The sequence below is a fragment of the Cnephaeus nilssonii genome, assembly GCF_951640355.1.
Source record: "Cnephaeus nilssonii genome assembly, chromosome: 7".
In the NCBI taxonomy this organism is placed as follows: domain Eukaryota; kingdom Metazoa; phylum Chordata; class Mammalia; order Chiroptera; family Vespertilionidae; genus Cnephaeus; species Cnephaeus nilssonii.
The window spans coordinates 65,969,328-65,983,076 of record NC_137078.1 but is presented as its reverse complement, the minus strand read 5'-3'; the positions used below and the strand labels follow the sequence as shown (position 1 = coordinate 65,983,076).

Sequence of the window (13,749 nt, the reverse complement as noted above, 5' to 3'; positions counted from 1 at the left end):
CTAGAGATCATATTGCCCCAAACCCCCAAAATATTTACTATCTGAATCTTTATTAAACTTTTGCACTCGGATGTCGAGATTAAAATTACTCTTTGAATGTATCAATAATTTGAAATACAAAAAAAAAAATCCAAATAAATAAGTTTGTATGAAAAGAAACTCCAGTTTTTTATTCTACTGCCGCACTTTGTAAAATCTGGGGTATTTAAAAAATTAAATCCCGAGTAGAATAAAGGAATCGAGAAAAAAGCAAGCGAGTGCAAAGGGTTAAAAAAAAAAGCTTGTTGCCCCTGATTTGTAGGATCTCTAATAATATACCTGATATTGATAATTTGTGTCTTCTCTCTTTAGTACTTTATCAACCTAACTGAAATTTTACCAAGGCTGGGAGTGTGATCTCAAAACAGTTTAAAACACATTTGTGAGGGGATGTTACGGGTTCCCTCTTATCAAAAAGCCCCACGTGTCTGTGCTACACCAACAGGGTTGCTTTAACACTGAAGCCTCCATCCGCAAGCCCACCCGCCTCCAGGAGCTGGAGGGAGGTTGAAAGTGGCCGAGAAGATGAGGCCAGTATCAGTGGCTCAACAGTCTGAGCCCCGGGCACGGGGAGGTGAGCTCTGACATTACCAACACACGGAGAATTTGACAGCATCGGCAGCGGCTTCAGAGCTTGTTGCTATTTTGTTTTATTTTTATCTCCTTTTCCCTTTAAACCTCTCCAGGGTGCATGCTTTCGAGAGAGGAGCAGCCTTTGCAGCCTCCTTGGTGGAGAGCAGGCCTTCGATCTGGGTTCACACGCAGCTGGACAGAGTCCTGTTTAGAAACACATGTGGGTCTTGCGTTATTTGCACTATTACCGATAAAGAGGATTTTAGATTCTGGCATGTAAATATGTTTCCTGCTTATCCACGAGGACAGGAGGCCAAGCACAGCCACAGGCACAGCCACACTTCTTCGCTCACTCACAGGCCTCCGCCCAAGGGTGGTGATGCAGGCACTTCGCACATAGAGGGGCCCCGGGAGCAGGATTGGGCAGCAAACACCTCAGTTGCATGCTCCCTGTATCAGAGACCAGTAGGTGGGGTGGCGGAGGCTGATCAGAGGTGGGTCTGCTCGGGGGAGGGGCCGTGGGAGATTGCAGGGAGCTGATTGGCCTGGATCAGGCTGGTTTGCTGTCACAGTGCCCTTTATAGCTACTGGTTGTTTCTGTCGTTCTTGTTCTGCTGTAACAGTCGCTGGTCTGATATATATGTATAGAGAGAAGATTGGTTCAACAAGGCTGCTAATTAGGTATATGATGTGTATTTTACAGCTTTAGATTTTACAGAACTCAGAGAAACAAAGGGTCCGCAGGTAAGGGCTAGGATTGAAACCCAGATCCAGTTGATTTTTTAAGTCCTGGGATCTTTTCTGTTCTTTATACCACTTCTCTAAGTGTTTCTGAGTTGTTCATTCATTCATGTTTGTTTGATTGCTTGTTTGTTTGTTGGTCGGTTGTTTATAATTAGGTAATACAGACACATGTTACACACACACACACACACACACACACACACACACAGCAGGTACAAAATGGTGAAAAGTTTGTCTTCTAGTCACTAATTCTTCTCCCCAGAGACAATTACTAAATTAGTAGTTTTCAGATACATCTTGTTCATTTTCTTTTCCACACAAGGTGGCTTCCTTTTCCCTTTTACCACTTAATATAAGTTTGAGATTTTTCCATTTCAGTAAATATAAAAGCGTCTTGTTAAATGGCTGCTTGTTATTCCATTGTATGGATATGCTAATTTTTTTCTTACCAGTGGTTTATAGAAGTATACACTTAGATTTCTTTCCCATATTTTGTCCCCCCCTTTTAAACAAAAAATGCTATAATATCTTTCTATAAGCTTATATTTTGTACATGTGCTATTCATGGGATGCACATTTAGGTATTTAAATATTTAGGAATGAAATCACTCACTCAAAGGATATGTGCATTATAAACTTTGAGAGATACTGCCAGATGGAGTGGAAGTTGAGATAATAACAGACATTCCTTTCAACAATATATAATTACCTGTGATTTGAATTTCAAATATTTGTAGGTTGTCTTTTAACTTTGTGTATTGCCATTTTTTCTAATTCACAGTGTTTAATTTTTATCTAGTCAGATTTATGGCTTCAGAATTTAATATCAAACTTAGATAGACATTCCCTTCTCTAAGGTTCTAAAACAACGTGTGTGTTTTTTTGGTCTCACAATTCCATTTCGTGCACCGGGCTTCTAGTGTTTTTATAATATGAGATCATGTTATACGCTTATTCTCTGCTTGAAGGGAAATCATGAGTTTCTACCAGCTCTCTTGTTCTTTTCTCTTTGCCATAAGAATGGCATGTCCCAAATAAGGGCTATTCCTTCAGGCTAGGTCCAGCAGATCCACAGCCACCAAGAAGGAATGTGAGTGAGAAATACATGTTTACTGTTATAAACTACTTAGACTTTAGGGTTGTTTGTTACCTAAGCAAACCTGACATTCACATCTTAATTGTATCTACGTTTAACCCTTGTATCATGCAGTATAACGTACATCCAAAATAAGGAAACAAAACAAATGTTCCCTGCCATAAATTACCACTAAGTTAATCCCCATGTGACCATCACCAACCAGGTCAAGAGGCAAAATATTTTCCAGCCCTGGTAAACAAGACTATACCCTCTCTTCAATGCAATAGGCTGAATTGTGTCCCCTAAAATTCATAAGTTGAAGTCCCAACCCCCCATAATTCAGAATGTGACTGTATTTAGAGAGTCTTTGAGGAGATAAGTTAAAATGAGGTCTTTAGGGTGGACCCTACTCCAGTGTGACAGGTATCGTTATAAGAAGAGGAAATTAGGACACAAATATGCAAAGAAGAAAGACCAAGTGAAGACATGGGGAGAAGAGAGCTCTCTATAAACCAAGGAGAGAGGTCTCAGAAGAAACTAACTCTGCCAACACCTTGATCTTGGACTTCTGCCTCTAGAGTTGTAATTAAATAAATTTTTGTTGTTTAAGCCTGTGTTGTTTTGTTATGGCAGCTCTAGGGAATTAATTTACTCATTATAGTTAGTTCCTCAATATCCGTTAGCAACAATCTCCGTACTTACAGTTCTTCCATCGGTATTGTTTGTTGCTTGTTTTGTTTTTTAATTTTCATAGAAATGTAATCATGCACTGCGTGTGTGTGTTGGTTACTTGTGCTCATAATTATAACATGAGGTTCATCACTCTCTTTGCTACAAACACATTCTACCATGTATTAACTCATTTTACTGTTTGTGTACTTTTGTGCTATTTCTTATCTGGAGCTATAGTGAATAATCTATATATATAAAAGCCTAAGCGACCAAACGGCCGAATGACCGAATGACCGAATGGTCGCTATGACGCACATCGACCACCAGGGGGCAGATGCTCAATGCAGGAGTGGTCAGTGGGAGCGCTGCTCAGCTGATTGACAGGTGCCAGATGCAGAACTCACAGCTGGCGAGCACTGCTGTGGAGGCGCGAGCCTCTCCCAATTGGGACTGACTGGGTGCAAGTCCACAGCAGGTGCAGCAGGGCCAGGATGAGCGGGAGCAGGACGCAGGAGTGGCAGGTGGCGTTGGACTGCCGGTTTTGGCCTGATCCCAGCAGGGCATGCTGAGGAACCCTACCAGTGCATGAATCTGTGCACCGGGCCTCTAGTTCTATATAATAAAAGCCTAATATGTTAAGTGTCCGGTCGACCACTCGGCTGTTCAACCAATCAAAGCATAATATGCTAAGGCTGCTCAACTGCTCACTATGACGTGCACTGACCACCAAGGGCAGATGCTTCGACCAGTAAGTTAGCTTGATGCTGACTCCAGCTGATCAGGACTGAGCAAGACAGGGCCTGACACACCCTGGAGTACTCCCATGGTCTTTCCCTAGCTGGCCAACCTCCTGTTTCTCTCCCAGCCCTGATCATGCACCGGTGGGGTCCCGCAGCCTAGCCTGCACCCTCTCGCAATCTGGGACCCCTCAGGGGATGTCAAAGAGCTGGTTTCGGCCCAAACCCACAGGGGGAGCACCGCTCAGCCAGAAGCCGGGCTCACGCTGGTGGGCACAGCAGCGGTGGCAGGAGCCTCTCCCGCCTCCATGGTAGCACTAAGGATGTCCAGCTGCCAGCTTAGGCCCGCTCCCCCCGGCTTAGGCTCCCGGGGAGCGGGCCTAAGCCATCAGCCAGACATCTCCCAAGGGCTCAGGCTGGACTGAGGGACCCCGCTCCCCGAGTGCACAAATTTTGTTTACCGGGCCTCTAGTACTGCTATAAAATTCTTGAACACATCTCTTTCTGCTTATGTGCATCAAAGAGTAAAATTCCTGTATTATAGGGTATGTGTATGTTTAACTTTACTAAATAATGTCAAATAATTTCAAAATTATTTTAATAATTCATGTTTTCACCAGCAGTTCAGGAGAGTCTCTGATGTTCTACATTCTTGCCAACACTTGCTATTGTCAGACTTTTTAATTATTTTGTCATTTAAGAATATACAATTGTTTCTTATTATGGTTTGAATTTGTATTTCTGTACTTACAAATGAGGTTAAGTAACTTTTAAAAACATTGACTGGTCATTAGAATATCCTTATTTGCAGTCTTTTTTCAACATTCTTGCATGTTTTTGTTGGATAATATTTTTCTTATTGATTCATTTTCTTCATATATTATGAAAGTGAGCCCTTTGTTGGTTCTTATGCTATTAATATATTCTTTCATTGAGAAAATGTAAATTTGTTCTGTGACCTACACCATATTAAAAATCAATTAGATTGTGGTTCTAAAAATAAAAAGACAAAACGATACAATTCTTAGAAGATAATCTGGAAGACTATCTCATGACCTTGACATAAAGAAAGTCTTAAGCAGGGCACAAAAATGAGACTGATAAATTTGATCACAACAATTAAATTATTACTCCCAAACTACCATTAAAATGATTAGAAGGCAAACCCACAGAGGGGAAGTGATATTTCCTAGAGGTGTCTAAGTGAGGTAAATCCTCAGTGTCGTGGGTGGAAGTTAATGGATAATGTTTCAAGTTGATCCATCAAGAAATAAACAAACAATAGTAAATCCAGAAGCACATAATACTAGTAGGTCAGTGATAGCAGTACCCAGGTCCCTTGCCTCTCTCAGCTGGGACAATCCTGAGGGATGTGTGCTACACAATTTCTGAGGTTAAGCTCCAGCCACCCACAGGGTAGCTAGCCTAATACATCTGGTATTGACCACATTCCCCTTATTACTTGTTCATTAACAGCCAGTGTTCCCTGAACCTCCCAAATAAACCAATGACATCTAATCTTTGTTTCAGGCCTGCATCTGGGAGAACCCAAACTAGAATACCAAGTCTTGAAAACAAAAATTCACATTTTAAAGCATCTTGTTCATTGCCTTTCAGCTCACCCCCGTAGTAAACCTCTCACAGGAGAAAGGCTATTCAACTAAGATGCCTTGAGTCTATTAACTATGTACCAGATTTAGCTGAAAGGCAAGAATGGCAGCAAAGGGAAGAGATTATGCCTTTGAACACCTTGCATTTCAAGTGCACAGGACATGCCTTAGTGTCAGTTCTTAGTGAGAAAGTAGTCTATTCAGGAAGGCAGTTGAGCCTAGACTATGTTGCTATCTCCATCCCAAAGAGCCCAGCAACCTCTGGAAGCGTTTCACCAGTCATCCCATTGCACAGCCTAGAAGGAACGTGACGTGCTCCCAAAATCAAGATCCATAGATTTTGTTCAGTCTTCAGCAACTGTTTTATATTTTATCAGCCTAAATACAGAAAAGCCTTTTCAACAGATGGATTGCATCAGATTCTGTAAATGTTGTAATTGTTTGGCGGGATTAGTGCTTATGCTGAAAAATGTAATTTACAAAGATACACACAGACGACGTACGTATATTCCCTCAATACACACAGCAACGCAGTTTAGGCTGCAAATGAGGCCCCATCATATGCCTTCTGTACAGTGCTCATTAACTCATCAAATCCAGAATTAAACAGCAATTATCTCCAACATTTCAGACTGCTGTTTCTGCCATTTGCTGTTTCATACGAGCTTAAGAAATGAAATGAAGCACAGCCCCCATCCATTTCTCCCCAGAATATTCAGAGACCCTGGAGGGCAGCCAAGTGACACAGTGCTAAATAGAATCAGCCCTTTTAAATTAGGTGTGGGCAGAGCAGATATTTTACTTTACTAAAAAGATAAGCATCCTGTAGTTTGGGTGGTTTCACAGTCATTGCCCAAGGAAATTTACAAAGATGCTGGTCTAGCTTACAAGGAACTCCCTCAGATGACTGTTCTGGGAATGATTCAGAGGTCTTGAGAAAAGAATCCTCTTGATTTATATAATTTCACCAGCCACCCATTTTAATAGAGTATTTTATTGCTAAAATCAAGGAGGAAAGAAATTGCAAGTAAGTCAATCTCAGGCATGCTATCAGGCAGACCTAGGTCCACGGAAAGTTCAAGGCTGACGGAAGAACCCTCCACTCGAGACTTGTGAGAGCAATTGTGGGCTTATCATGTTAATCATCAAAGGCCTCCTCTGTACCAGGCACTGGACTAAGCATGTCACTCCTTAGGTTGAGGCTTAAATGGTTTAAAAATGAGAGGATTAAAGCTCTGGGGTCTTTAATAACTTGCCCAAGGAGGTTGCCCTCAGACCTGATTCAAACTTAGTTTTGCCAAAGTTCCCGAGTCTAAAGCTCCTTTTGTCAAATCTTCAAAAAGATCCCTAATGTTTCTAAAACTTATGTAGCCCACTAGGAAAAAATTGTTTTCTTTTCCCTGATTACTACTCAAAATTGAGGAATGGAGAAGAGGCCAGCTCCTAAATGATGGGGGTTGTTGGGGGGGAAGATCTTGTTGGTTATGAGTAAAGTCAGCTTTTTAAAGTTCATTTCTCTCTCAATTCTGAAAGAGTTCACAGCCAAACTTTGTGGCAGAAGATGTTTTTTGTTCATCCAAATTGCAATAATTACAAACAATATTGCTTCAGTGTTTTCTGATTACAAAACAAAACCAAAAACAAGTAGAAGAATAAAGATAGGAAAGCATAAAGAAAACAATTCAATCCTGCTAGGCCAGTGTGCTCAGTGGATTGAGCATGGAAGTTATAGGTTCAATTCCTGGTCAGGGCACATGCTGGGGTTGTGGGCTTGACCCCCAGGAGGGGACATGCAGGAGGCAGCAAATGGATGTTTCTCTCTCATCGATGTTTCTCTTTCTCTCTCTCTCTCCATTCCTCTCTCTCTCTTAAAAAACAACAACAATCCAAAGTAATCATAATGTATACAGAAAAGTACAAAAATTGTAAATCCCCAGTGAATTAAAGCAACATGAAAATTTTTCTGTAACTACATCTCCCACATAGTTTAAGAGACATTTATCACTACTCCAGATGGTCCCTTCATGCCGCCTATACATCACTGCCCTCTTTTTCCCCCACCTTGTAACCACTGTGCGTATTTCTCTAAACTACTGTTGAGTTTTGCCCAAGTTTGAGTTTTATGGAAAGACAACACTGCTTGATGTATTCATGTTGTTTCATGTAGCTATAGCTCAGTCATTTTTATTGTTGTATAATATTCTATTATAGGTTAGTTTAGCAGACTTAGCAAATAAAAATTCAAGATACTCAACTGAATTTGAATTTCAGATAAGTATTTTTAGTATAAATATGTCCCATGCGCCATTTGTGATATGCCTATACTATAAGATTATTATTTTCTTAAAATTTAAATGGACGTCTTGTGTATTATTTGACAATCCTAATTTTACCATCTTTTTAAAATCATTATTATTTTTTTATTGATTTCAGAGAGGAATGGAGAGGGAGGAAGAGATAGGAACATCAATGATGAGAAATAATCATTTATCAGCTGCTTCCTGCACACCACTCACTGTGGATGGAGCCCACAACCCGGGCATGTGTCCTTGACCAGAATCGTACCTGGGACCCTTCAGTCCTCAGGCTGATGCTCTATCTGCTGAGCCAAACCAGTTAGGGCCCTAATTTTACAATCTTTAAAAATTATCTAATACTCTTATTTAGGAAAGTTTCAATTTTTGGCTATTGCAGATATGCTGCTAAGGACATTCTTATACATGTCTTTTCAACATTAAGGTTTTAAAGCAAATTCTTCCTTGTGAAATATATGAATATATGCTTTCAATTAAAATGTGATTAAATTATAGTATCAACATTTTGCATGTCCTGAACATTACAATTTTGGGAGTGTGTAGTATTCCTTTGGGTGACTGGGAATTGTCAAATTATAGTAAACTTGTGGCACATTTTATTGATAATTTAGATACTCAGTCACAGTTCTAGAGAACCACTCTGGAGAGTTTGAAGAACATGAGAGAACAAAAACCAAGAGATAGTTGCAGAATAAGCAAGATAGAACTCTTGAGATTTGCCTCAGTCTCTTTTCTAGACAACACAAGTGAAGACATGATTGAAGATACAATCCCAAGGAAGTACAAGTGGAGAGGAGATGTGGTAAAGACCAGAAGGAAAGCAGTTAAAGGTGGGGTACTACTGAGCTGGCTGTGGCTTCAAGAAAACTTTATAGCAGGTTACTTAATCACAGGAGAGGGCCCTAGAGAGGCCTGTGGATCCATTGAATCTGATTGACAGTTGTAGAAGAAGACCAGCCATTCATCTTTAAAGTGTGCCTCTGGGGGTGGTAACATTCCCACACTTTCAGGTTTGGATAATCTAGCCTTGCTGTTAGGACATTGGTGAGGCCAGATTCTCTCTGGCCACATCCCAGTCAGACCCTGAGCTGCCTTGGAGCTGCCATGGAGCTGCTTGTTAGCAGCTACTGGAAGATGATGGAGGTCTTGCAGAATCCCATTCCCTGTCTGAGGGAAAGGGGGGAGCAATTAACTAATGGCTGAAGGAGGCAATGGTTGTGCTGATCTGGGCTTGACAGTCATAGATAGGCCAAACTGTCATTGTAGCTGCCCCAGCCTGGAGACAAAACAAGCTTCCAGGGTTCAAGGAGCTGGTAAGACTGAGCTGTGTGGAGTGGTAGTTATCCTACCAAATCCAGGAGGGAGTGTAAGCTGGGGAGAGCAACTCTGATTTTCAAGGGAAACAGAATGGATAGAAAATTTGGTAAGCCCAAAACCAACTGTGGCCATATGAGCAGACACAGAAACAAAAAACTTAGCCTCTATTTGTATTTTCTTTCATCTCGTTTCCCCAACATTTTATTACAACATTGATAAACTTATAGAAAAGGTGAAAGAATGATACAGCAAACACTCATGTCCACAACAAATTCTACAGTTAATATTTTCTTTATCATTCAATCTACCATTAATTCAACATTTTAAAAATGCACTTCAAGTTAACTTCCAGAATCAGATCTATATCCCTGAACAGTTCACCAAGTAAGTTACCAAAAAAAGTTCAATATTTGTTTAGTCTTAGTTAAAAGTTTCATGCAGTGAAATGCACAGTACTTAAAAGTCCTGCATAACTCAGATTCAATCATTTTCATTTTCAACATGACTAATGATTTTGAGCATATTTTCATCTGCTCATTGTCTGTTCCTATAGTTTCTATCAGAATATTTTATAAATTTTTATTGAGTTGTTTTTCTTATTAAATTTGAGAATTCTTTATATATTCTGGACATTAGTCTTGTCAGACATATGATTTCCAAATAATTTCTCTTAGTTTGTGTCACACTTATTTTCTTAATGGGAATGTTTTTAAATTTTTGGGGGGCAAAACTTGTTGTCATTATTTATTTTTTTGAATGTTTTCAATTTTGATGTGCTCTTTTTTATTAACTTTTAAAAAAAATATATTGAATTTTGTAGTTCTGTCTTTTAAACCTTTTATCTCCAAGTGCTTATACCTAAAAAAGTTAAAGGGAAAATGTAATAGGCTAATTTTTCTTCTAGATGTTCTTTTAGTTTTAAGGATTGGGAGTATAATAATCTGAAATTAAGTTTTCAGTATTGTGTAAGACTGAAATTGAGGTTTATTTTGTTCTAAATGGATGTCTGATAGTGCCAGAACTATTTGCTGAAAAGATTATCCTTTTTACTGTGCTGCCTTTGTCAAAAATCAAATTACAACTTACTGTAGGTCTATTTCTGGGACCTTTACTCATTTTTATTGACCAACTTGATCCTTATGCCGGTACTACACTATGTTGATCAGAGGAGCTTTCTACTAAGTTTTAAACTCCATTCAAGTCCTCCAAATTTGTCCTTTTTCAAGATTGCTTTGGATATTTTAGGTACTCTGTATTTCCATATAAATTTTAGAATAAGCTTTTTAATATCTAAAAAAAAAAAAAAGAAAGAAAAAAAAGCCCGGTGGGATTATGAGAAGGATTGCATGGGAATCTATAGATCATTTGGGGAGAATTAAAAGCTTAATAACATCAAGTCTTTCAATTAATGAACATGGTATATATCTCTATTTATGTCTTTTTTAATTTCTAAGGAAGTGTTCAGATTGGCAGAATAAGGACCTCTGAAAACCCACATCTCCACACAAGTAAGAACACTAGCAAAAATTTATCAAAAACAATTTTTTGAACTCTGGAAATTAGCCAGAGGCCTACAACAATTTGAGAAAAGTTTATTCAAGAAGAATGGAATCTTGGTAAGAACAACACTTGTGTTGCTTTATCTTGCCCTATTCCCAAGTCCCTCTCCCACAGTTCCATGACAGCTTTGAAAACCAATAGCCTCACAATCATTGTACTATGAAAAATAGCCTTTACTGAAGGGGCAAAAGGAGGTGGATGCTTCTCTAAATCTTGATTTTCAGGGAGTAGTCTTAATTTGGCCTGTCTGGCAATTCCCTGAAAAATTTTAATCAGAGACATTGTCTTTATATGACCTGACTCAGAGCTTACTCTTCTTAAACTGCCTTTTCACTAAGCATTTGTCAAGAACAACCAGCAAAAACAGGATTAAAAATGGTGGCAGAGTAAATGGATGCTGCACAGACATGCTTTCAGGAACAAATTAGAATTACAACTAAAATACAAAAAAACTTCCTGAATAATCAACGGAAAACTCACAGGACAGACCCCTGATACCCAAGGACCAAAGGTGGAGACCGCATAGAGACTGGTAGGAGGGGCGGAGGCGATAAAGGGCTGGCCGGGCGCCCACAGACCACAACTAAAGTCCCAGAGAGATAGCTCAGCTGTGGGGGGTTGCCACTGAGAACTCTGGGATCTAATCCCCAAGCTGGGCCCCCTAGCAGAGAGCACTAGAACTGAGGAGGGTACCCACATAACATCTAGCTGTGAAAAGTAAGGGGGTGCTGTCTGCCAGGGATTAGCACCTAAAAATTCAGGCACCCTCTTAAAGGGCCAAGGCACAAACTTCCCTGTGGAGTTACCCACCTTGTGTTCCAGCAGAGGGAGGATAAAATGGACTAAAGCTGTGAGAGCAGAACCCAAGACTGGGGACTCAGGAGATAGAGCTCAGAAGGCAGACACCCCAAGTTTCCTGGGCTGAGTCATTTCCTCACCCAGCAGAGGTCATCTTTCCCACATAGACATTTGCCTTGCCTGGGGGAAGACAGTTGATACACCCTATTGGAAAACACCTTGCCCTGAGGCTACTTAAGAGATTAAAAATAACAAGTAGCCTTCAGGCAGAAGCAACTTCCCCACCCTATTGAAAAAAAAACCCTCGCCACAACTGAGGACAATTGCCTGGTGGCGCCGGTGGCGAGGAGGCGGAAGATGGCAGACGTGCTCAGTGTCCTGCGACAGTACAACATCCAGAAGAAGGAGATCTTGGTGAAGGAGGACAAAGTCTTCTTTGGCCGCGAGTTCTCCTGGCCCAAGGACGTGAAGACCAACTACGTGGTGTGGGGGACCGGAACGGAAGGCCGGCCCAGGGAGCACTACACGCTGGAGTGTGTCTTATTTCTCCTGAACAACGTGCACCTTCCCCATCCCGTGTATGGCCGCCTCGCGGCCACGGAGAAGATCCCTGTGGTGAGAAGGCCCGACCGAAAAGACCTGCTTGCATATCTCAGTGGCGAAGCATCCACGTCGGCGAGTATGGACCGGGGCGCCCCTGCAGAGCTCGGGCTGCAGCCGTCCGCTCCGGGGAAGCGCGCTGCGGACCCCGCGCCAGCAGCAGCCAAGAAGCCCCGCACTGAGGACGGAGAGCGTGTGCGCCTCGACAAGGAGCGGTGGGCTGCCCGCTTGCAGGGTCACAGAGAAGGGATTGTACGGCCTGCACAGATCAGGCCGTTGTCTGAAACTATGTCCGTGGAAAAAATTGCTGCCATCAAAGCCAAAATCATGGCGAAGAAAAGATCCACCATCAAGACGGACTTAGGTGGTCCCTTAGCCGCTCTCCAAGGGAGCAGTTTTGTGGACGCGGAGGTGGATGTGACCCGGGACATTGTCAGCAGAGAGAGAGTGGGGAGGACACGGACAACCATCCTACAGAGCACGGGGAAGGCCTTTGCCGAGGACATTTTTGCAATTCTTCAGTCTGTGGAAGCCAGAGAGGAAGGGCGAGCACCTGAACAGCGACCGGCCCCAAAGGCAGCACCTGTGGCTCCCACATTGCCTACCAAACAGCCCACCCCAGCTGCCTACAGCAGATATGTCCAGGAACGATTCAAAGGAAAAGAAGAAATGGAAGGCTTCAAAATTGACACGATGGGCACCTACCACGGGATGACGCTGGAGTCCGTGACGGAGGGTGGGGTGGCCGGTGAGACTCAGACCCCCGAGGCACAGCCAGTACCGAGACCCGTTTCTCAAGCAAGACCCCCTCCTCATCAGAAGAAAGGCTCTCAGACCCCCATTATCATAATCCCTGTCGCCGCCACCTCCTTAATAACCATGCTGAACGCAAAGGACCTTCTGCAGGACCTGACCTTTGTCCCATCAGAGAAGAAGAAGCAGGGCTGCCGACGAGACAATGAAACTCTGATACAGAGGAGAAAAGACCAGATGCAGCCGAGGGGCACCGCGCTCAGCCTCACGGTGCCCTACAGAGTCGTAGACCAGCCTCTGAAGCTCACGCCTCAGGACTGGGACCGGGTCGTGGCCGTCTTCGTGCACGGTCCTGCCTGTCAGTTCAAAGGGTGGCCAGGGCTTTTGCCTGATGGATCTCCAGTTGACATGTTTGCTAAAATTAAAGCCTTCCATCTCAAATATGATCAAGTTCCTCTAGACCCCAACGTGCAGAAGTGGGACGTAACAGTGTTAGAGCTCAGCTCTTACAAACGCCACTCAGACAGACGGCTTTTCTTAAGCTTCTGGGAAATGCTGGATAGGTACATGGTAAGACATAAATCCCACTTGAGATTCTGAATTACGTGGTTTCCCCATCTGGAAATCTGGATTAAGAAGAGTGGGTATACCTTCTTCTAGAGACTGAGTGTCAAGCTCTGAATTTATCAAAATCACAAATGAAGAAGGTCACCGATCGAGCAAAAGATTTCATCCGATGCTTTGTGCTTTAAAGGGATCATATGATGCCTATCATTCATAGCAAACTTTTGGGCCTACAACTATTTTTTTTTTTTAATATTAGCCTTCTAGTCTGTAATGGAAATTGTATATTTTGATAGAAGTTTTTTCTCCATTGGTTAAACTAGCATTACTTAAAATGTGTTTCTTTAGAAAAAAAATAAACTACAAAACTGTTATTTGCTGAAGCATTT

The 13,749-nt window shown here is 41.9% G+C and overlaps 1 protein-coding gene across 1 annotated transcript; it reads left to right on the top strand.

The window, feature by feature from the left end:
• Nucleotides 1–11,800: 11,800 nt before the first annotated feature.
• On the top strand, nucleotides 11,801–13,396 carry LOC307103234 (parafibromin-like; the record flags this gene model as incomplete). The annotated part of the gene is made up of 1 exon (XM_079777398.1): nucleotides 11,801–13,396. One exon carries the CDS (start codon nucleotides 11,801–11,803, stop codon nucleotides 13,394–13,396), a length of 1,596 nt encoding a protein of 531 aa, XP_079633524.1.
• Between the last annotated feature and the right edge of the window lie 353 nt (nucleotides 13,397–13,749).